Raw genomic sequence first — 24,594 nt, 5'->3', positions numbered from 1 at the left:
TTAGCAGCCCAAAGCTTAACCTACTGTGCACCACCAAGGTTCCTTAACGTAAGTAGGAATTGCTATCAAGTATTAGGAAAATGTTTAAATGAAGCCCCAAATAGAAACTGTATTAGAAAAAGATCTATCCTTCTAAGAATCCTTTCTCAAACGCACAGGTGACACACATGGACCCCGATCCTCTAGAACACACCTCCACTCAGGCACACAGGTGTTCTCAATTCCACACATGTGCACACACCGTACCTCCCAGATGTCTTTCTGTGAAGGAAAATGATTTGCTAGTGAGTCGGAGGGAGGGGGACAGGAGCCTCAACGCTCAAGGGTCACCGAGTTGCTGCTAAGAGTGGTGGACAATTCACGGGTTAACAGTCCTTGTTAAACACTATGATGGCTACAAGGGGATATGGTTGCATCGCAGGTTAGACGTGGAGCTGCTAATCACAAGGTCAAAGCCACCAGCTGCTCCTGGGGAGAGGGATGAGGCTGTCTGCTACTGCGTAAGATTTACAGGCTCAGAAACCCAAAGAGGCGTGCCACTCTGCCCTTTAGCATCATCCCGAGTCAAAGAGGACTCCGTGGCAGGGGCTGAGCGGGCGGAGGAAGAGAAGGAATGCCACTTACACACGACTATAGAAATGACAAATACGGTGTCCCAAATATAGCTTCCAAAATTATTTCCTGAGATCTTGACAGCACAATGAATAATGATAAAATAGCATCCTAGTCAGTGTATGGATCTCAACTTTTTAAGGTATTGAGGCTGTGCTTTCCTTCCTTAGAGAGAAGCCTTTACAGAGACGACAAGGGAAAAAGCAAACAGGGTTAAACTATCCCAAGGACTACAGCCAAGTACCTTGCTGCCTTTTGTTGCTCTTAACCAGCGGTTCTCAACCTTCCTTATGCCGCGACCCTTTCATACAGTTCCTCCTGCTGTGGTGACCACCCGACCATAAAATTATTTTTTTCCATAAAATTATTTTTGTTGTATGTATGGATTGTGATAATAGTTGTATGAGTCCCCAATAAAATTTTTAAAAATTATTTTCGTTGCTACTTCATCACTGTCACGTTGCTACTGTTATGAATTGGGTGACCCCTGCAAAAGGGTCATTTGTCGCCCCCCCCCCCCAGGGGGGTCACGACCCACAGGTTGAGAACCACCCTCTGGACCATTCTCAGTGACACAATGTTTCTGAGAGTGGAGCCAGACAGTAGTCATAAGACCTGGGAATGCAAAGCCGAGTCTCATATTAAAGGGGGTGGAAAAAAATAAACATATTTCCAAAGAGCAAACAAGAGAGCAATATCAGGGCAGCAAGGAGAGCAGGGAGGACTGTATCAGCCGGGCTTTCATGCTGACAAAATCATCCACAACCCGGGCTTCTCGGTGACCTACAATCATAGAAACAGCACCAGGGATTGGAAGGTAATACGAGAAGGCGAAAGAAGTCTTCATTCGCCCGCGTGCCATCTAGCCTGCCTACTGGAACAGAGAGATGTTTTTATACAATGGCTTTCTCGGCAGGTGACACCCTTCTTACTGCTATCTGAAAGGGAGGTTTCTTGCTTTGATCTCCACGGTTTGCCTAATGTGTTTACAGCGACATGGCCAGAAGAAATTGTTCCAGCGTAAGTCACTGCTTTCTGCATCTGAGAAGCAGATCACGTCGCTGGACAAATACAGGAGAATACACATGAATGTTCCCATACAAAGACAGACGTCCGATTGCATGAAAAGGTAAGACCACCATCATTTGCTGTCATCACGCCACCCATCTGTCAGAATAGAATTGTGCTTGCACCAGATGGTTCTCAAAGGTTGATGTCTTGCAGGTAGACCGCCAAGCCTTTGTTTCTCGGCAACTCTGGGTGAGCTAGAACCGCCAACCTTTTGGCTAACAGACAGTAGTCAAGGGCAAAAATGAAGCGCAAAGGGAAATGGTAGAAGAATGAAGACATCTTTCCGGAGGTGGGCAGGGGAAGAATTGTTAACATTATAGAAGGGTCTGGATGATTCTGAGAGCTTTGTATACAAGTGGTTCTGCTCCATCCACTTTGACAAAATTTCAGAGGCAACTTCTCAGAGGAGCCTGTGACTCGTCCCATCCTGAACCATCCCCGTATGGAGGGCCCGTCCTGGAGGTGGTGCAGCGAACACTCGTAGACAAGCATGTCCACACATTCTGGGCTCACCAGACCAAAGTCTGTAGCTGATTCCATGCGGCAGATGCGTTCTATAATACAATATTCTGACAGCCAATGCACTACCATTAAGCACAAACATGTGATATTATATATGCTAGTTTTTTAATAAATTAAATACTTCACACATATTTAAACAAAAAATTTAAGCTGACAGACAACTTAGAAAGAACGATGCCAAATAGGCACTGCAAAGATGGTGCGCTTCCAAGACAAGCGCTTTGAAAATGCCACAAAGAAACGAACAAAGAGAACCTTTAGGTACGATCCATGTTCCTAGGTTTCTGGCAATAACTGTGCTTGGCTTGAAGCTGAAGATCTGAGCGTGAGCAGGGACTCCACGAGCCCTTCTGGATGATGTTGTAGCGGCGGTGGAGTCCCTCCCAGCTCGGCCGGAGGGACGCATGTGTTACAGAGATGAGCTGCTCCTCTGGAGCGTCTTGGATGTAATCCTAACAGAAGCCGAGAGCCAAGCCTCTGTGTCAGCAGGGCCACTGCGTGGAAGGAGCCTGGTGGCCTGGTGGGTTACTGCCCGGTCAGCAGGCCTGACCCGCGGAGCTCCTGTGCAGAGTCTCGTGCAGAGTGGATTCCACTTTGCCGGGTCAGTAGGCGGAACCCACCAACCGCTCTGCTGGAGAAAGGAGAGGCTCTGTGTTCGCTTCATGATGGACAGCCTTGGACACCCGAAAGGGCACCCTGTCCTCCGCGATCGCTGTCAGAATGGACGCAGCGGCAGGCGGGTTGCTTGGTTTCTCCTTGGCTGGGTTATTGTTGCTGGCTGTTGGCCCCCAGGCAGGTATACACGCTTGCAAACTCACGGAGAAGTCGGCCTGCAGGGTGCCGAGAGTGAGGCTGATTGACCGGACGGGCAGAAGGACGGAAACGGCCAACGTTTTAAGAAGCAAGGAAAGCTTTGTCCAAGTGCTTCTTATGCACCATAAGGGGGAAAATGGAATGAAAAATGACTAGAACTTTCCCACAAACTTTGAGAACGCTTCCTGAGGAGGACACGCCTGCCTCTTCACATGCTCAATGGACAGGGAGAGCACACGGGGCCCAGGGCACGGCAAATACTCATGGAACTTGCGGTGTTCTCCAGGAAAGACCGCACAGATGAAAGGTCTCAGTCCAGGGAAGCAAGGGATCGCTCAGATTGTACTAGCGTATTTTAGAACCTAATACTGTTTAATGTTCTGACATGAAAACACTTATCTTGAAAGTTATTTATGGAGGACAACAAAGAAAGTGTAACTTAACAATGGAAGGAAAAAAAAGCAACCGAAATGATTGGCGATTTGATTGGAAATCTGAAGATTCAAGGGGTCTGGGGAGAGGAGATGTCTTTGTGATACCAAATCTCAATGAAAAAAGGCGGCTGTATTTGTGGTATTTAAATGTCTTCCTCTGGAACAAACAACTTGGTTCACAGACAGTGCACCCGCTGCTGAACTGCTGCCGCCTGACAGCCTGTCTTATCTGCCAAATTGCTCATTAGGTTTGGCAATTTTCACCTGCGCCTCCAGTTTATATTTCAGCAGGGAATAAACATCAGTCTGCTTTAACCATCTTCTATGGTGAGTTTCCAACACCCCACCTCCCCCACACACCGCCATCCTCTAAAACGCACTCACCTTGTGTACATACCATTAGTTTGAAATGTCAGCTCAGCTTCCAGCCTGGGAAGCGAGCTCGGTTTAAGCAAAAGCAGGAGAGAGAGGAAATGCAAAAGTAAGTGCTGACTACAACAAGCCCTGTGTTACAGCACGAAGTAGGCTGACCAATAACCCTCTTAATTTTTTATAAAAATCAATCTCTCTCCACACACACACACGTTCGTTTCAAGGAGGATTGAATGGGGGCATAGGTGACAGGGCGCAGAGAAGAGGAACTGATCCACCTAACCTTTCCTATGGGCCTGAAAGAAGAGTACTCCAGTTTATAAATAAACAATAGAGGTAGCATGGCAACTAGACCACAGAGGCAGCTGAGAGTCCTACTACAGCTCTCTGCTTCGGCCTGCTTTCTCTGATCTCTGCCAACGAGCACTCTGACATTTAGAGGCAGATCGATAGCTACACACACATACAAAAAAATAAAGTCCAAAAAAGAAATATTTTGTGGGCAAAAAGCACAAAAGATAGAAAACAAAATGTCTGCAACCCCATAAAACAACTTCTGATGGAACACTGTTTTTCACCACCAACCCTGCAATTAGCTCGAAAATTACAATAATTACAGCAATTTTGTATCCCATCTCCAATCCAATTAATAGATATATGACCTTGTCAACATGTAATAATCAGATTGCATCTACAACAGAACTGGCTGGGTTTGATATGCTGAACAGAGCTTGCGTGGTAAGAAGGTAATTATTTGAAATACTGAGAATACTATTTGTATGCCATGCTCCACTTCACACGTTAAAAGGAGATACAATAGGAATATTATTTTGATTTTCAATATATACTAGAACCAAATCTGGAAAATACCAGGTCTAATACCAGTTAATATTGAGGGGATAGATCTCTAAGCCACGGATCTTGTGTCTCCTGGGAAAACACAATTGTACATTCTTGGGCAAAAAAAATAGAGAGCGCAAAAAAGCAAAAAGATTGAACTGGGAAGGAAGTAACTTCATAGCTCCTTTCTGTAACAACTACTGGTACTTTTTAAATGATAAAAGTCAGATTTGGTAAAGTCTTATTAAGGAATCAAACAGCATTATTTCAGGGGGGGAAATGCCAGTACTGGATATAAATTAACGCCCAAATAACATCCCAACCCCAGTGGGTTTCCAAGACTGTAACTGCTGACCAGAGTAGAAGGCCCAGCCTTTCTCCTGCAGAGCTGCTGGTGGTTTCAAACTGCCGACCATGCGGATCACTGCGCAACGCAGAGCCACGATGCCACCAGGGCCCCTAACACGTGTTGTAAAATGTGAAGAGATTTAAAATAGAATAAAATGGAGAATAAATGCAATCTATGTTCCCAAAACATCATCAAAATGCCATTTCCAGAAATCTCACTTTCAGACGGCTGGGGAGTTATAAGGCTTGGTTCACATTGCTGCAACACGACACCTCTCTCTCACTGGTTTTCATGACCAAAGGTTCCCAGGTAAAAAGTACACATTCCAGAAATGCTATGAGATATTGAACAACGAATGAGTGTGCAGGAGGGGAAGGCCCATCCTCAGGAGATACAACCTTAGTGAAAATTAGTCTTGTCGCACTTGTGTTTGTGTTTGTTTAATTAGTGGACAAACACTCAAAAACAGGTGCAAGAATAAATCCTCTTTTGCAACCCAAAACTCATTGTGCAGTATGAGTTTTGATACAGATAATGGACATGTCAAAAAAATTATTCTTGTAATTAACAATATTAAGATATTTGTGTTTGCTATTTTGATTAATTATGTACCAACACGGCATATGCATGGCATATGCAAATCTAAAAAATTTTTTAAACCATTAAAATTCTATGTATCTTTGCTGTTACTGAGAAGTCTAAAAAGATAATCATAAAATGACATTCAAGCATAAAATTAGATTAAAAAGTTCAAAGTCTAGGTTGTGAAGAATGGAAAAAAAAGTTCAAAAGAAAATGGAGATGAAGTAAACAAAGTAAACTTACACAGTGTTAAGGAGAGCTTTATGTATTCCTGCACGTATGTTTTCTAATTTATTTGTAAGACCATTTCATATGCAGCTCAATGTAGACTAGGTAGTAGACAGATTTAAAAATAAATAAACTCTCTTGTAAGTGCTGCAAGCAACATGGGTCCAAAGTAATGGCAACTTCCAAGAAGGCTTACAAAGGCCTCTTGAGATGTAAATTCTCTGCATACCTCTATGTACAGCATTTATCTGTAATAAATGGGTGGTTAACACTCACCCCGAAGCTCGGTAGGAGAAACACTTGGTGATCTGCTTGCATGATGACAGACCACGAAACGGTCATTCTTTCCTGGAGCAGAAAGCCCCCCTTTACCCTGTCGAACAGCTGGCTGCTTCAAACAGCTGACCCTGCAGTTAGTTATCAGTCCAACGTGTAACCTACCAAAGACCGGGGTTCCCCTTAGCCAACACTGTCACTAAAAATTATCTATGGCAAAGCCTCCACACTCCTTTGTGTAACATTAAGAAGCTATCAGCCCAGTCTGCGGGGCCCGAAGTTTGTAACTCTCGACTCTCTGTCTCAACAAGGGAGCTCTGCTCGCAGAGTAGATTATGTGCTGAGCTGCCAACGGCAGAGTCAACAGTTGGAAACCACCAGAGCTCCTAGCGAGAGGAGGCTTGCTACTCCTAGAAAGAGCGACAGGCTCAGAAGCCCCCAAGGGCAGTGGCTCCCTGTCCAAAGGGTCACTGTGAGTCACAGCCGACTTGACGTGAGATGTCACAAAGCAAGCCTTTCTTTGAGGTGGTCGTCTAGTAGCGGCTCCTCCAGATCCTTGAAGTTAAAGTTGACTAAGGCTGTGTCTTTGACTGCTCTTTAGGTAAAATTCAAGTAATGGAACTAATGTTTTTAACTGAGTTGAATGTCAATTAATGATGCCTTGCTTTTTCAGTAATACCAAGTCCCTTGATGATTCCTATCTGTTCCTGCTTTGAGGTGAAATTTTTGACAGGAAAATTCCAGGCAATTTAATATCCTTATTTGCTTTTTGAAGCAATTAAAATCCTCTGAGGCAAAAGTAAAGGAAGCCCCATCTATTAAAAAGAAAAGAATAGTGCTTATTTCTCTTGCAAAGGGCATTTGCCCGGGTTCTGGAGTTAATCAATTCTTTATAAAAACAGATAATGAAATCTATTCACAGCAGCGTGGAGAGATGAGAAAAGTTGGCGTGTCTGTAAATGAAGATGAAATGTTCAGCAAAGAAAGAGCTTCCACTTACTTGCCCGAAGGACCGACGGCGTGACCTCAATCTCACTTGTTGCTTGGTAAGGCTGGAAGGCTGAAACATTGTTGGTGCCAACCTCGCTGCCAAAGATCTCTGGGCTCTGGGTGCCGGTGGAGCTGGCGCTGGTGCCATCCCCGCCATGATGCGGGTCTTGCTCGTCAAAGACAGCTACCAACTACAGAGGAAAAGCAGAGGGACCTTGGTCAGTAAAAGCCCTCAGAGAATTCCCACTGCGTCTGATGTGAATCCACAGGGAAAAGGTGAACGCTGATGTGCCCAGGAACATTACATCTCAGAGCCCCCAAACTCCAAAGCAATAGTCCTCCCAGTATTTGGATGTTTCACTTCTGCATTTCCAAGTAGTACACTTCATACCTACTATGTCCAGGGATGAAAAATAACAAATCCGTTTTCTATCACTAAGGGCAAGGGCACAGACCCTAAGACTTCTGTACATCACAGGCCGTATTGTTAGGTGGAAAAAAAACACAAGGCAAAAAGTATGCCTGGTCAGTCACCTTTCACGTATTAAGAATGGGCTGTTGAAAAATGCATATGCATCTCCTCATCTGTGCATAGGAAATACCCACCCGAAACCCACTGCTGAGATTGGAGAAGACTACGAAGTAATGATTGATTGCCTGATGAAGAAATGCAACATGAGATCCCTGACTGGACCCTGGGCCAAGAAAAAAGGACTTTGTGCCAAAAATCCAATGAGATCTACAAGCCTCACTCACTGCCATCGAGTTGATTCAGACTCAGTGAATGTACAGGACAGGGTAGAACTGCCCCTGTGCGTTTCTGAGACTCCAGCTCTTTACGAGAGCACACAACCTTGTCTTGTCTTCTTCAGACACAGCAGCTGGTGGTTTTGAATTGCCAACCTTGTGGTAGCAGCTGAATGTGTAACCATTAAGCCACCGGGCCCCTCGTAATGAAGTCTATAGATTAGTGGGTAGTACTGGATATATGAGAAATCTGTGCTCTTTCGGTCACTTTTATGACATAGAGCATTTCAAAATAAAAGATATTAAAATGTCTTTCAATGTACTATAAAAATGAAAACATTTCTTCTTATAACTGACAATAGCAGCCCTTTGACCCCAAATGATACTTAAATCTCAGGAAGTAGCTGTTATCCCCTTGGCTATTCCGCCTATAATCCCATGTCCAGCACCCACGGACAGAGGAATCTTGGCTAAACCTGAAGCCAACCACTCCTTCACCTCTCCTCCAAGCTTGTTCAGTGCCAATACCCCCATCAATGAAAGGACAATATTCCAAATTTAGAGACTATTCGCAGTAGTGAAAACGATCTCTCTCACGGACAGTTTTGTCATTGTGAAAAACACAATTTCCTTGAACATTTACATTCCATCAATCCATTCAACAGACCCCCCCCCACCTGTCCCCCCCAAATGGTTATAGAGCCAGGTAGAGCAACAGGAAACTCAGCGCCCTGCTGTGGCCTAATATGAAATGGTTGATTAAAGTCTCCAGAGAGGTGCAGTGGGAAGAAGAAATCAAAGCAGAACAAATAGTTCAACCACTTTACTCTGGAATAAGCAACATTACGTGGGGGACAGAAACCTTTATAATGGCACACCCCAAAGGGTTCCTAGCCAATCATAAAACCCTCCTGCTTTTCTGACACAGACAAACAAGAATCCCCCTGTATTAGCAGCATAGACGTCCCACTAGAAGGGAGTGGGTTCTTCAGAAAAGGGCTGGGAATGATAACTCTTCGGGATTTTTCCGTCCATGTGATCTCTATCACTCTCCCCTTAAAAATCAAGCACTTGCTCTTGTTATATGACCATAGCGTTGACTATGTAATTCATACAGACCGCAGATGACAGTGGAGAGCTGCCTCATAAGGGATTTGCAGTCATATATCTGTGTGTGCGTGTGTGTATATATTAGATCTATATAAATAAAATTTCAGAAAGTCATTAAAAAAACAAACATCCAACTGCCGTCCCTTCCACTCTGATGCAGAGCAGCCTTCTGGGGCGGAGACGACTGCCTTAGTGGGTTTTCCAAGACTGTCAACGTTGATAGGAGCAGAAAGCCTCATCTTTCTCCTGTGGGGGCTGCAGTAGGCTTGTACCACGGTCCTTGGGGTCAGCAGTCCAACAAGTAACCTGCACTACACCACCAGAGCTCCTGGCAGCAGACAAGATCATGAACAAACGTGGTTGCGCTTCAATAAAAGTTTAATTGTAAAAAGATCCTTTATAAGTATTTGGTCAAATCAGAGTTTGAGGACCTATGGGGCTACCCATTCTTCGAATAAACAAACAAACTCACTGGCAAAGAATGGATTCCAACTCACAGCTACCCTATGCAGCAGGGATTGCCCCTGTGGGTTTCCGAGATCTTTCACAGGAAATAGAAAACCTCGTCTTTCTCCTGAAGAGCAGCTGGTGGTTTAGAACCACTGATCTTGCAATTAGCGGCCCAAGGTGTAACTACTGTGTCACACCAGGGTCCTAACTATTCCTCTAGCGCAGTGGTTCTCAACCTTCCTAATGCTGCAACCCTTTAATACAGTGTCTCATGTTGTGGTGACCCCCCCCCAAACCATAAAATTATTTCCGTTGCTACTTCATCACTGCAATTTTGCTACTGCTATGAATCAGGCGACTCCTGTGAAAGGGTCATTTGACCCTCAAAGGGGTCGCGACCCACAGGTTGAGAACAAAAGCCAGACATCAAGGTACTCATAAAATCCTACTAAGGTAACAATGTCTATTTCAGGTGGCTCCAGGGTATGCTGAATCTCCATATTTGATTTTCATATGATCAGACCTCTCAAAAGGTGTGTGCTTTAATATGCATTTTGAGGATATTAAGTTTTGACATTTGGGGGCTTAATTGGAAGCAAATGAAATTCAAGTTTTGTTATTAACTTTTCACAAAGATGTGTTCTCTCAAGAATCAAGTCTTTTCTGCAAACTCAAGACGGAGATTGAAAATTACAAAGAATGAGTCTTTAAATGCCACGCATGATGGAAAAGCTTATGTATATTAGTCTCAATAATTATCTCTAGCATTTTTAGAAAACACCAGTATTATGAAATCTGGACTCTGTCATGAACAAATGCTGTTTGGATTTCAGGGGCAGAATCACAGTTGGTGATTTGCAATATGCCAATAACATACAATTCTACAGCTTTTCTTTAAACCAAAATTTAAGTGCCAGGTGCGGATATGAAGTAATTTTGTGTTAAATTGGGAAAGATATATAATTTTAGAAAATTGACTCTACAAGAATACATATAGCAACATAGCAAAGAAAGAGACCTTCACAAAAACATCACATATTAAAATTTTCTAGCATGCCCTTCAAAATATCTGCTTTTAAATTGACAAAACGTGACTGAGATTTTAACAGATGGACTATTTGTTGCTACCCATGAAATAGATCATGTTTTAAAGTTCATTTTCATTTTCAATATTTATTATTTAAACTTCTTTCAGTTCCATTCACCAATCATGTCCCCATGAAAAAAGACACATAAAATGTAGGATGATACCCATGAGAAGTCACACACAAATGAATGTTACACTTTCTTATCCTTTGTCCACCTAGCTCCTGAGAAATGAAGGCTAGCCCCCTAAAACAACACACTTTCCTCCAACAGAAAATCTGTTAAAAACCATCACACACAAATGCTTGTACGTCTCGAGTGGCACCGTTAGTGGACGAAATAATCAGATGGAAGTCCCCAGCCGAGTCTGGCAGAGTGGCAAAAGAGAACCGAATCTGAAATCGAGAAAATGGATTGTTCGAATGTGTTCATTCTGCTTCAATCCCCTGCCGAGAAGCTGCCTTCCACCCCAGATACACTGTTAAACATGTATATTTGGAATTGTGTGCCTGAGATAGAGGGGGACATTCTCAGCAGGGAGTCGAACCAGAATGAACAGGTTTGGAATTATGCAGCGAAACCTACCCAACTTCTTGGATGACAGCTGATCAATCCATGGGCCGCTCCAAGATTGCTAAGCTTCACTTTGCTCAGATGGGAAAGGAGGAGGGTGGCTCTAGCATGCAGATCCACTGCCCCAAAGATGTCCACCCCCACACCCCTGGACCCTGTGATAGGCTGCCTTCCAAGGAAAAAAGAGGATTTGCTAATGTGATCCAGGTTAAACATCTGCATGGGTTGACAAGACTCCAATCCTCAAAATGTTGAGGTGGGCCTCATCCCTACCTTCTTACTTCATCCTTGTTGCCAGTCACCCACTCTGTCCATCTCCACCTCTCAGGAGGTCGGGGGTCACATGTTGAACGGACACCATCCATCACAATGCCTAATAGGCGGTTGTCTACCTCCAGTTTATGGTGGCTACATGAGGCCCCAAACTGGATCCACTGCGCCCTCAGGAGGCCTGCCATCAGAAGGGGCATCTACACCCTTTCTCTAGAACCTGCTGGTTCACAACATCCTTCTGGGTTCAATAATTCATCGGAATAACTCCCAGAATTCACAGAAAATACACATACTTAGGATAAGTCGTTCTGTTAGGTGCCACTGGCTTGGGACCACAAGTACACAAGATCTCTACATTGCACAGCCCTGCAGCATGATCCTCAGGGCCACTTTACCGACCACCCAGGTGTTTAGAGTAATCTGACGACAGGTTGCTATAGCCAAAAAAGGAGATAGATGAAGAGGCGCGTTGGGTAAGGCTGAAAAGAGTTAGCAAGACAGCGCTTCAGTGTCCCAAGGGAGACACTACCGACCCTCTGGAGAGCAGATGTTCTCACCAACCAGAAAGCCCCCGAGGCGACCATATTCTGAGTCTTTACTAGCCAGTCCTAACGTAAGTTCAATCATGTCTCCTGACACAAGTGACTGTCAGTCTGCTAAAGGGACTCTTTCCTAATCTTGTCAGCCTCCGCTTGCCAGCTAAATTTTCAGACGTGACCTGGAGACACCAGACTAAGGCACCCCAAATACCCCAAAAGATATTTCTCCATGACCAAGGGCAAATACTACCTCACTGATGATAAAATTAGCCCCTTATCCCACTGTAGACGGAATACCTTAAGATGGGAAAGTCTTTTCTACATTGATCCAATCTAATCATGAGTTTGGGAAAAGTAAGAAAAGTTCCTGGCTGTGGTTGAAAAGAGGAGTGAAAAGAAAGAAATAAGACAAACAAACAAACACACACACACACGAAGATGCTAGGTTGCTGGTTTTGAAGATGAAGGAAGGGAATCCAGTTCAAGAAATGTGGGCAGCCTCTCATTAAGCAAGGAAAGAACGCCTTCAGAATAGGAGTACAATAGTTACAAGTTGGTATGCTGGCCTCAAGGTAAGCAGTTCAAAACCACCAGCCGCTTCTCAGGAGGAAGATGAGGTTTTCTACTCCCGTCAACTGTTAGCATTGGAAACCCACAGGGGCAGTCCTACCCTGTCCTCTAGGGTCGCTCTGAGTCAGCGTGGACTCAGTGGCAGAGAGTCTGGTAAAGAAGAGTCTTCATAAAGGAATGGGGCTCTGCTTCTAATCTTGAACTTGGTCCAAGGACACCCCTAACTCAAACTCAAAGCAAAACCCAAACCAAACCAAATCCACCACCATCACATTGATTCTGTCAGAATGATGCAGAATTTCAGTAGAGATGTCTTAAAGTCTTCCTATCTTTCTCCCTTCAAGCAGCTATGGTACTTGGTACTTGGCAGCCCAGGACATAACCCTCTGTCCCGGGGCTCCTTCTACACAACCGAAGGAAGCATATTTACATTGTTTTCAGTAATTAAGTTGGTGGCAATTTGTTATGTCAGCCATAGAAAATTAAGAGAGCGGCGATGCCTTCCCTCCTCGCTTTGTTGTGACAAATGGAAAGATAAGGTGTGTCAACTTGCAGAGCAAAGGAAACACATATTTGTAACTATTGTGAAATGAGACTGTGGTGATGGTGGTTGACAAATCCTCAAATTTTTGTAAATTTGGGGATCAAATTTCACAGCTAGCCAGGAGAATGAGGGAAAGGTTTTCTACAAACCTGTTAAGCTGACGGAACCCCCAGAAAAGAATTCTGGGGGGGAAATGGTTTGTTCAGATTCGCTCTTTCATTCTCTGCTCACTTCACACAATCACTGCCCCCCAAAGGGAATTTTCCTCCCTGGAGGTTGATCTGTGAGTTTTCATAATGAGGACCACAGACATCAATATACCCTTAATACCTTCTCCTCCTTTCCACTCAGCATACACTATGAAAAAAAATACAGCAGATAAAGTATTTAACGTCTTAAATTCTCATCTGCCAATCCCTTTTAACAAAAAATGTGTACAGTTGTCTCCCAGCAAATCAATGTACATTTCTAAAAGGAGAGCTGATCAGACGCCACTATGGTGATGTTGACTAATTTAGTACGGTATCTACTCACAAGGACACTGTGAAATAAGTCTTCAGTAGCGCCATTTCAAACAGGGGCACTTCACCAGCAGACAGCAAGATGTTCCCATTTCTTCCTGAGCAAGCTGGGAGACCTCCCCACCCTCCCATCTAAAGGTTCTACCTGCCAATACTCAAAGGTCACCTGTCCCACCAGAGCTAATGGCATCTTTTACGAAGGTAATATTTCTTGGTCACAGATGCTTGATACAGATATTATATTCCATCTGGAAATGACAATGAGAGAGCTTCACCTGTGACACTCCCCAGGCCCGACTTTCCGATTTCTGAGCAGGAATTTCATGCTGTTCTCCCGCAGCATGGCTCACTTCATCACCCGCCGCGCCTCCAGACTAATTACATCGCCAACTTCAGAGCTATGTTCAACTAACAGCCTAGAGTAGGCCAACCAAGACCACAATGGCTATATGCAAATGGGCACTTGCACACACGAGCAGACCGACGTAAAGCCACCACCACCCCAAATCCCAAGTGCCTCTGCTCCACTTGTACCCATCATGGGGTTGTAACGACATTACACTACTGCTCAAGTGTTAATAAGAAGCAGAATTCCACAGCAAGAGATAGCAGAGTCATTTTGAAACGGGCTAATCTCACACAGACCGGTTGACCCCAAAGGGGAGGACACGGCAGTAATCTTGACTTCAGCATGGACACAGGCAGCCTTCCCTCAAGGCTGAAGGGAAAGTGGGAAAGACGCAGGCCTAACGATGTAATAACTAATTACTATGTAGACACGGGGGAAAAAGGAACTATAAAATCCATTTGTAAGCTTTCTGATGACTGAACCTACTTTAATGACATAGAGTCGGTGCTAAGTCCTTAATCATTCTGTGAGCCTTCCTTGCCATCACGGTTCATTAAAATCTCATTTAAACAGAGTGACTGTTTTACTGGACGAGTAAGCAAAACAAGAGTAAAAGAATATATTTGGGCCACTGGTATGTTTTGTAATAGTAGTGATACAAGCTATAACCAATAAAAACAAACACACCAGGGTCGGAGAATCAAGCTCACCACTGAAAAACTTTACATGTTATGTATGCAAGATTAATCCGGTGCTTCATCAGCAGTTTAAGAATTAAATACATTTCTCTGGTGGTAAATAAATAAATAAAGACCTCGAGCTCAGGAAGGAAGTTTAAAACGTCACGAGGGCCCTGAGGTACAGTCGCTCTTCCCTCCAGCTAAGCCAAGACCTGGCTAAGAGCACTGAGTACCCCTCTCCTGTAACTATGAAACTCGGCTTCAAACGGGCTTCAAGCTACCAGCCACATGGCTTCAGATGGTGGAGGCAGATGTCCCTACTGGCACAGTGGTTACGAGTTGGGCTGCTAATTGCAAGGTTGTCGGTTCAAAACCGTCAGCTGCTCTACAGGAGAGAGGTGGGGCTTTCTATTCCTGTAAAGAATTACCATCTCAGACACCCACAAGGGTGACTCTGCCCTATGCTTTTGGGGTGCTTTGCATCAGCATCGACTGGATGGCAAGGAGTTTGGGTTTGGTTTCCTTTTCTCATCAAGGAGCCCTGGTGGTGCTGCCAGACATGCGCCGGAGGGCTAACCACAAGGTCAGCTGTCCAAAATGACCCGTTGCTGAGGGAAAAAAAGGCTAGGTGCTTCAACAACGAACGACAGCCTCAGAAATCCTGTACAGTCACTGTGAGTCAGAATCAACTCGACAGCAGGTGTTTCGATTCCTCGTCTATGTGGGCCTTCCAGTCCCTGTCCTAATTCTGCCAAGTATACAGTGTAGACGTTTATAGACAGCCTGTCAATCGAAGATCAAACCCTGGTGGCATAGAACATTGAGAGCTGTCAGGTTGGTTGTTCAAATCCACTAGCTGCTCCAAGGAAGAAAGGTGAGGCTGTAGGCTCCAGGAAAGATTTAGTCTTGGAAACCCTAAGGACCGATTCAACATTGCTCTACGGGGTCACTATGAATCAGAATTGACTGGACGGCAGTGGACAGTGGGTAGTTCTATCTAAAAATAAGGAAATGGTATTCAACAGCATGGTATTTGAATCTGTGGACAATTTCGCTTGGTGATAAATGGGTTCTATGAGTTGGGGAAGCCCTGTATTAAAGGTAAATTCTAGGACTCCCTCAATGCCATCATATGCAGATTAGGACTAGAAGAGAGGGAGGGGAGGAGAAAGGGAGAGAAGGTAACATGGGGGGGGTGGCGTGCTTAAGGAAACAAGACGAAACCACACACACACAATGAACATAGTTTCTCAATGGCTTCTAAATAAAAGATAAGCTACCCCCAAAGACAGCACGGTTATTGAATTTTAATGAACCTGTGTGGATGACCTGATATGCCCCACCTTCTCCTCATGCTACCAGTGCAGGTGACTCCTCTTTGTGCCCACCATCAAGACACTCCATGCCCGGACCCACAGACCCAAGAGATGAGAGGCTTGCTCGACCCGGAGCAATAGCACTCTAGTTCTCACCAGGCAGGAGGAGCGCATGTCCTGCTCCCTTGTTCATGGGGATTCCTGCCCACATCTGGTGAGTAAGCCAAGCGGAGCGGAATCCTTTGTTTCAGGGGGCCTCTCCATCTCTATTTCCGTAGCTCACAGCTGCCCTCTAGGGCAGAATACAACACCCCCCAACACACACCCCACTCCCCGCCAATGGTGTTTCCAAGGCTACACATCTTTACAGGAGGTCACGGCCACACCTTTCTTCCACGGAGTAGCTGATGCATTCAAACCACTGACTTTCTGCTTAGCAGTCAAGGGCTGAACCAATGCCCCATGAGATCCGAGGGACAGGAATCAAGTGGAAACCCACAGGTGTGAGGTGTGTGGTTGCTATTTTATTAGTATTTATGGTGCCAGCCAGGGCCTGTTCCATTGATCTGGAAATCTTGCCCCCACATACCCTCTACCACTGTCCAATCCTTCTCCCACCGTGGAGAAGAGACAACCGTCTGCCGTCCAGTTGATGCCAACTCCTGGCACCTTCCAAGGGAAACTGTGCTCCCCAGGCTTGTCCATGACTGATGGCCAGGTCGTTTCCCAGGCATATCTAGGTGGCCTCTAACTTGCCACCTTTCAGTTAGCCGCTGAGCATGTCAACTTTTTACACCAACCAGAGACTCCATCACGCACCCAAACCAAAAAGCCAAGCTCCCTGCCACCGACCCATGCTGACTCCGACGGACCCTAGAGGACAGGGTACGGCTGCCCTTCTGTGTTTCTGACGCTGTTACTGTTTACGGGAGTAGAAAGCCCCATCTGTCTGCTGCGGAGTGACTGGTGCCTTCAAACTGCTGAGGTGGCAGTTAGCAATACCACGGACACGTAACCACTAGGCCACTAGGACCCCTGTGCCATGTCACCAACAAGACAGAAATGTTACAGTACAGGAGGTGCTCATGACAGCCTCTTCTGCATGCTTCCTCTGTGCTAGGATGTCTACCAAGGAACTTCAGGGATGCAGGCGAAATCAGCCCATGTCTTCCATCAAATAACATCAACTCATAGAAATTAGGTCTACATACCTGTTCCTGACCCTGCCATCACCAATTCCCTGGGCTGAAAATTTAAATTCTCCGAAAACCAAGCTTACTGCCATGAAGTCGATTCCAACTAAGGGGGAGCCGATAAGACATAGTAGACCTGCTCCTGCGGCTATAACTCCCTATGAGAGTAGAAAGTCTCAGCTCTCTCCCACAAGCCAGTTGGTGGCTTCGAACTACCGACTTTGTGGTTAGCAGCCCAATGCATAACCACTATGCCATCAGAGCGGCCATGGAGAAAACGAGTCAGCACTAAAATGTCTTGTCAATCAAATCTGGTGAACCGGAATACTTAATGTGTGGGCAATCAGTTGTGGGAAACGTCCCATTTAAAATAGCAATGCGAAGGATCGCTTCCTTCGTTCTAAATTTTGCACACCACGTTTAAAATTAACAGTGTGAGAACAGAAAACTTGGCTCGGCTTGCCATCCATCCGTCAGCAGCAGGAAGGCGTTCAGGGATTCGCACAAGCCACAGGAAACGTCTCCGCACTACGTGGACCCAGCGATGACGCAAGAGGCCGCGCTTCTGTGGAGGGAAGCAACGCAACGCGGATGGCACTTAGGGAGAAGGCGTTTGCAGCACCAAGAGCCAGCCTGGTTTCCAAGGCAACTTGCCACTCGGCGACTCACTCCGGAGTTAGTCACCCTTCAAGGGCGGACTTGAACTAGACCCCCACCGATGTCGTCGCCTCCATCTAAAGGCAGCATCGGAAAACTGAGCGCAGCTGAACTGCTTAAAGAAGGCAAAGGGAGGCGGGTGAGGCTGCTAAGACCTTGGCGCAGGGCGGAGGGAAAGAAGAGCAACCGCCGTAGACGAACTGAGAATTGCAACTTGGCACTGCTTGGATGTGGAACGATGGTGCCTCCCACCCACTTCCACTGTGCCAACGGCTGGATGGAAGTTCAGTACAAGGTGCTCGGTGGCGACGCGGCAGGATTCATTCTGACAACCACAGCCAATCTGAGGAAAGACGGAGGGTCAATACGTTTTTGTGGTAAAACAGACCGTACGTGTTACATTGCAAAACTGCCTCTCGGTTTCATTTGCATGCATAAAAGGGGGGTGGGAGGGAAGAGTGTACTTTTGAAAAATAATCTCCCCGGAGGCAGAGATGAAAAACTACAAACATATTCGGACTACTTTCTGCTACAGTTACTACTCCAGTACTTTCTATCTCTTCTACAAAGAAGAGACGACAGTGTCCTTGACATCCACCTCAATTATCCTCAGGATGCAACACAAAGCTGATTAAATTAGCCTCATTTTAATCAAGTGGCAGCTTTATTCAAAAAGTAACTAAATAATAAAATTCTTTATAACAACTCTTCATTAGTATAACCTGTTTAGCAATGCTCTTTTTAAAAAGCTAACACATAATAAATACTAATTGTGTGCCAGTTCTTTCTCTCCCATGTTTGACAGATATAAAGAAATAAGTTGCAAGTTAAATCTTTCCCCCAATCCATAGTCAATTAAATAATGAAATTTAATGCAAATCTTTAGAAAGGTAAATACCAGTGCCATCTAATGGACTGAGCTGGCCTCAAAGATATTAGAAATATTACATTTTAAACAAAATCTAATCTGAGGAAAGCCAAACCAACTCTACCGTCCCTTTGATCTTGCTTCCTATAGAAAACACCACACAGGGATCCTTGAGGTTGGAGGGGCTGGGTGGCTTATCCTCTTATTTGCATTGCACACCTGGTCAACAAGTTACTCAGCTTAAATTTGCTCCCTACAGTGAGGAAGGCTAGAAGAAATGGCTCTTTGCTTGACACTCAGGGTTGTTAGTTTTGTTTTAGTTTATTTGATTTGGGAGGGGGGGCGGGCTCTGCGGTAGGCAGGGTGCTGTGGGAGAATTCTCACATTCTATTTGATTACTGGCGGCTGCACCTCATGGACAGACACCACCCATCTCTCCGTGGAGGCTCGTGCAGTGCTGTTGTGCTGAGCCAGTTTCAGTGGACTTCCTTACTGTGATGGACTAGGAACCAAGCGCTGTGCATGTCCACATCAACCACTTGTGCATCACAATGGTTTGATCTGCAACTGGTCATGGGGCTGGCACAGGACTGGACAGTATTTGCTTCCCTGTGGTGCCAGCAGTTGGGCACCACAAGCCAGTCTCAGGACCACACAGTTATTACCAGATTATTGCCTTCTGGAAAGTTGCTCGAGATGGGGGGTTATTTACAAAGGGAGATGAAGGACACCGTGCGAGCTTTCTCCTCCAATCTGTGGCACCCCCTTGATACATACAAGTTTAATTTGCATTTACTCTGTACACAGTTGCAAGGAGTACATAAAAAAAGACCGGAAGAGCTGATAAAGGTGGTATAAGAGCCTAGGCTAATGAAAAAGCAACAAAGGGAGAAGACAATGACTGTCAATCTTTATGGGAGCAGACAATCTCTTCTTTCTCCCAAGGAGCAGCTGGGGGATTTGAACCCCCAACCTTGCAGTTAGTGGCACAGCCGCCAAGGACAGACTAAGAAGCAATGATTAGTAGCTCTTCTAAACTAGTAATACAAGAATGATCTATTTTGCGTATCTTTAAAACATTTAGATCAGTTACTATGAGCAACAAATACACTCCAAGCCTTGAGAGTCATACTCCCTACCTCAGTCCTTGTTTAGACCTTTGGGGGTGTGGAACGACCCTTTCACAGGGATCACCCAATTCGTAACAGTAGCAAAATTACAGTTATGAAGTAGCAATGAAAATAATGTTATGGTTGGGGCGGGGGCGTCATCACAACATGAGGAACTGTATTAAAGGGATGCAGCATTAGGAAGGTTGAGAACCACTGGATTAGACCCAGAAAACTAAGCTTCTGTCACTCACAGCCTGCAAGGGTAATTGTGGACTAAGCCTACGGTCCAGAAATAATACCAATTTCTAAGGCACAATCCTCTTAGTCTTCAAGATCCTAAGTTAAAATCTAGATCTCATTACTGTCCGTCATGCAAAAGTAGGCTTGAAGAAGCCTGAGTCTTGAGTCCCAAGAAGTGGTAAAGGGAAAACAGAGAGCTAGATTGAGTCCTCGCCACCGTATCTCCTGGGTGTGTTGTTCCCACCGTTCCTGGATACACCGCTGTTGTCTGTTACAGTCAGGTCCAGGCTGACTCACGGTGACCCTGTGTGTACAGTGAGCGTACCACTGATCAGCAATGGAGTTAGGTTTTACCTGCAGAGAATGGAAGGCAGAGATGAAATTAGAAAGGAGGGAGAGGAAGAGAAGGGAAGAGAATGGAGACAGGAGAGGAAAGGACAAGAGACACAATGACTTCCATGAAAATCATGAAGCAGTAAAAGAGTACTAACAAGGGAACTGTACACATCTGTGCCAAGGAAGCTGGGACTGGGTATTTCTGAGCACAAAGGCACAACAACCCAAACCATGACTGCTTCAGGTCCACATGCTCCATCTAATGTTTTATCTCTGAAGCCATAGAGAAAGCCTGTCTACACGCTGTGAATGTTTTAATGACCGGGATACTGGAAACCACTCAGACAGTAAAATCACTCTCACATGAAAGGGTCCCCACAGACTGCAGTAGGTCTGCAGGAAGCACGATAGCAAATTGGGGGGAAGAGTCAATAACGGAACTTTTTTTCCCCCAGCCTTACAAACGGGCTTCAAGGAAAAGCAAACAAACTCAAAAACTGGCCAAATGAGCATTTATTTTAACCCAGAAATCTCATTAGACAATTAGCATCCAGATTACCTAAAAATAAAAAACCAACCTCGTATCAACAAACCATGCAGAAGCTTCTGGGTTGTGGGTTTTAGTTTAGTTTAGTTTTTTTAACTTGGATAATGAACATTATTCACAAACCACTGCTACCTCAAAACTCAAAACTGACCTGATTTAATGCTGTCAGACAGCCAGGCACTTAGGCAAGGGGTAAAATTAGAGCGAAAAGTCACTTCGCAAACTGGTGAGATCACATTCTGAGTGTCAAAAGTGAATTAAAGTAGAAAATTACACAAGAACATCATGAAAACGCTGATGTACTGCTTGTCTTACTGCTGCTGTTACAGAAATACTACACGAGGTGGCTTTACCAAAGGGAAAGGTTTTCCAACACGGTTGCAGCCTTAAAGTTCAAATTAAGGTCTGAGACACGCTGATGACTCCTTGGTTGGTAGCCCCAGTGCTCTGGGTTCTGCAGTGGCCCGCGCTTTTCTGTCTGAGTATCTCATTGGCTACGCGGTTCCTGTTGGTAACTCGGAAGTGATTAGATGTGGAAGCCACCCCAATTGGGTATAATTGAATTAACATACCAAAGAAACCAGGATTGAAAACCCTTTTTTTTTTTCCCTAATTCACATTAAAAAAACAAAACAAAATGAAGAGCCACAGGTCTGGGGCAATGGCAGTGTTCAGGATTCCAACACACATGCAGTATTTTTTATATTAAATACTTTTATCAGGGGCTCTTTCGGCTCTTATCAAAATCCATACGTTCATCCACTGTGTCAAGTACATCTGTACATGTTGCTATCATCACTTTCAAAGCATTTTCTTCCCACTTGAGCCCTTGAGATCAGCTCCTTATGTTTTTTTGCCAGCACATATTTTAAGGGACACAATTTATTCCCTAACAACGATTTCTCACTGAGAAAAGTTTTTAGATAAAGTCTTATGGCTATTACCCGGTTTTCCTCCATAGAAAGATAATTTTGATAGGGGTGGGGGACTTAAAAAGGTGACTCAAAGTTTTTGGTGTCAAATATCTAACGCAGAGTCTTAAAAACAGTAAGAAAATCTAATATTGAAACACTGAACAAGTATTAGCACAGGGAAAGAACCCATCCAAGTGCCCTATTTCCAAATGTGGGTTTCATTGCTGGGTGCTACCACCATCTAAAGCCCCTCAGATTATTTGCTCACTGATAGGAAAGGCAGAGATGTACAAAGAAATGGGTAAAGATTGATGAGATTTTGTTTTTGTTTTTGTTTGTTAGATTGATGGGATTTAACTGAAGTTGAGTCAATCAGGAAAATTAAAGAAAAAGAAGCTAAGAACCCAAGTCCTTTGAGAACTGCATTTCCACACAGACCAGGGAATTCGGAAGTAGCTGTACGTTTCACTGAATTCATCAGAGTGGACTTGTGACGATGTCTCCTCTATATCCCCCAGTGTCTGGCAATACACACTAAGCACCAGGCAGAAAGGGCAGCTCTCGAAGGTGTGCAAAGGTGGTGGACTCCTTGCAGAGAAACAAAATCATCAGATTCCCTGGGGGGATGGGAGGGGGGGGAGCCAGAGAAGCCTGCAAAAAGAACACAGCACAAGATGAGTTGTGACCGGTGGGAGACCAGGAGTCACAAAGGGAGAGATTTCCAAGAAGAGGGAGCAGGTGCAAAGGCTTGGCTGTGTTGACAGTCCTGGGCTCTTAAGGGATGGACAGACTTGGGTCAAAGACTGGGGCTTAGCTATCACTCTACTGCTTTCATATTGAAAATGCAAATGCTACCTGTTCTCCTAGACCGTGATTTGCATACAAAAGGCTCATCGTCCCTGATCCACAATTCCAAAAAGCAAAATTTGTCCATAAGGTGGTAAGAAGCACATTTATTGGCAAAACTTAACTTGCATGGGGAAGAAAAAAAAATCAAGAATACTATAATATTATTAAATAATATCACAAAGGCAATGCGACCTCACTGAATGTCAAGTTGGAAAGACATGTATAGGAACACACCATACACACAAACAGATAAGTACCATATGTAATACTTACTGTCTTGTTTACATAAGATGTTTGCCTGTATCTGAAACCTAATACTTGAAATACTGTTTGGATGTAAAAATGAACACCATTCCCAATATCTGATTCTGAAATGGAGACCTGAAGCTAAGTATGTAGTCACGGTAACAACATTTGCTAAGACCTAACAGACATAATTTACAATATAGACACAATTTTAATGAGGGGAAAATCAATAATTCCCATTCAGAGAAAATTAAATAATCAAAAAAGTTCATATAGACATATTGAAAACAGCAATATAGAAATGCAGAAGCTGATTTTTTAAAGATGAAAGTTAATAACCCTCTTTCCCAAACTTAACACATCTATTTAACAAGGCACTTGGAGGATTCTTTATTTATTGCCTGAGATAAATTTTATTCCTTTACATAAGTGCAGTGTAATTGATATTTTTCACGTGGTGTTTGCATAAGAAACACTAATGCAAAGAGCAGAGAAGGACTTCCAATATTTAAGCACCTAATACTATAAACCCTTCCTTTAAAGAAATGGAAAATGAAATCTCTCTAATCCGTCGTATGGGATTCACAGTCTCCTGCCTGCCCCAAGATTCCACCTAATTCCTAAAGTGAAAATATACTCTCTCTTTCCACAGATCCTGAATGCATAGGGAATCTTCCATCTGAATGCAGTACACAGCCTCTGAAGACCAAGAAGTGCAGCCTTCCAGGCACAGAGCAGAAACTCTGTCCCCCAAACAACACAGTAGTGGTATGAACCATCCCACTGACAATCTGTCCCTGGTGGTCAAAACCAGAGACAGGGCCCCTAGGCAGCGCATGCCTCAGCTGTGGATAGTTTTCAGAATCAGCCCACAAATAGCATCTATAGAAACCCAGATGACCAGTCCACAGAGAGGACAATATGGCTGGCCCCACTATGAGACACGATGCCCCTCACTGACCCATGGTGCTACAGGGGACAGCACCGGAGACAGTGTGGGAATTGCACCTGACCTGATCCCACCACACCGAGGCAAAGCACTGGGGGAGTGCAGCGGGACAGCAAGGGAATGGGGCGGCAAGGTCCCCAGGGAATGCTGAAAGTGGACTTTGGGGTCAGGGTGGGGTGCCCCAAAGACTGGACTAGAAAACACTCCTTAAGGCCAACAAACGATCCTTGAACTAAAAAAAAAAGAAAGAAAAGAAACCCAGGTTAAGTAATGTAGTTCAACTTTGGTATGCCTCACTTTAAGAAATCCCATAAAGATGAAGACAGCAAATCTCTATTCCACATTTTAAATGATTCCTAAGTGCCATGGGATCTGCTCCACTCGGGAAAATATCCTTGTAGCCACTTTTAAATAAAATGTATGGAATGAACAGAATGGGATGAAAGATTACAGAAAATAACATCGCAAGTGTCGAAGGAGAAACACAGCCAGGTATGCAGGTGAGTGAGTGAATGTGTGTGTGTGTGTGTGTGTGTGTGCGCGCGCGCTGTTGCCAAGTCAAATGCATTTGTATACTATGGCGCAGGATTCTCAGCTAGGGGTCATTTGTCCTGCGGGTGACACTGCCAACGTCTGGAGAGGTTTTTAGTTGTCACATGGGAGAAAGTGCTGTTGACATCTGGTGGACGCAGGCCAGGAAAGGGGCTCAGCCTCCTACCATGCACAGGGCAGTTCTCAACAACAAAGAACAACCTGGTCCAAAATGTCATTAGTGGTCATGGAGAAGCCATTGTAGGACATAGTCAAAAGTTGTAAGGCGCTAGCCAGCGCTAGGC

General features: G+C 44.6%; 1 protein-coding gene and 1 non-coding gene across 16 annotated transcripts in view; one reads left to right on the top strand and one right to left on the bottom strand.

Annotated features, from left to right (window-relative positions):
• Nucleotides 1–24,594, bottom strand: part of PARD3 (par-3 family cell polarity regulator) — a 746,206-nt gene that overhangs the window by 456,198 nt on the left and 265,414 nt on the right. For all 15 annotated transcript variants that reach the window (XM_075550306.1, XM_075550307.1, XM_075550310.1 and 12 more), the window contains exon 3: nucleotides 7,100–7,280. In XM_075550306.1, coding sequence (XP_075406421.1) covers nucleotides 7,100–7,280 — 181 coding nt within the window. The remainder of the gene's footprint in view (nucleotides 1–7,099; nucleotides 7,281–24,594) is intronic.
• On the top strand, nucleotides 5,433–5,556 carry LOC142449721 (small nucleolar RNA SNORA40). The gene has a single exon (XR_012784838.1). It is a non-coding gene; the product is annotated as a small nucleolar RNA SNORA40 (small nucleolar RNA).

This window comes from Tenrec ecaudatus, chromosome 5, assembly GCF_050624435.1.
Source record: "Tenrec ecaudatus isolate mTenEca1 chromosome 5, mTenEca1.hap1, whole genome shotgun sequence".
Taxonomy (NCBI): Eukaryota; Metazoa; Chordata; class Mammalia; order Afrosoricida; family Tenrecidae; genus Tenrec; species Tenrec ecaudatus.
The sequence above is the reverse complement of the archived record's forward strand: the minus strand, read 5'-3'. Positions and strand labels throughout refer to the sequence as shown.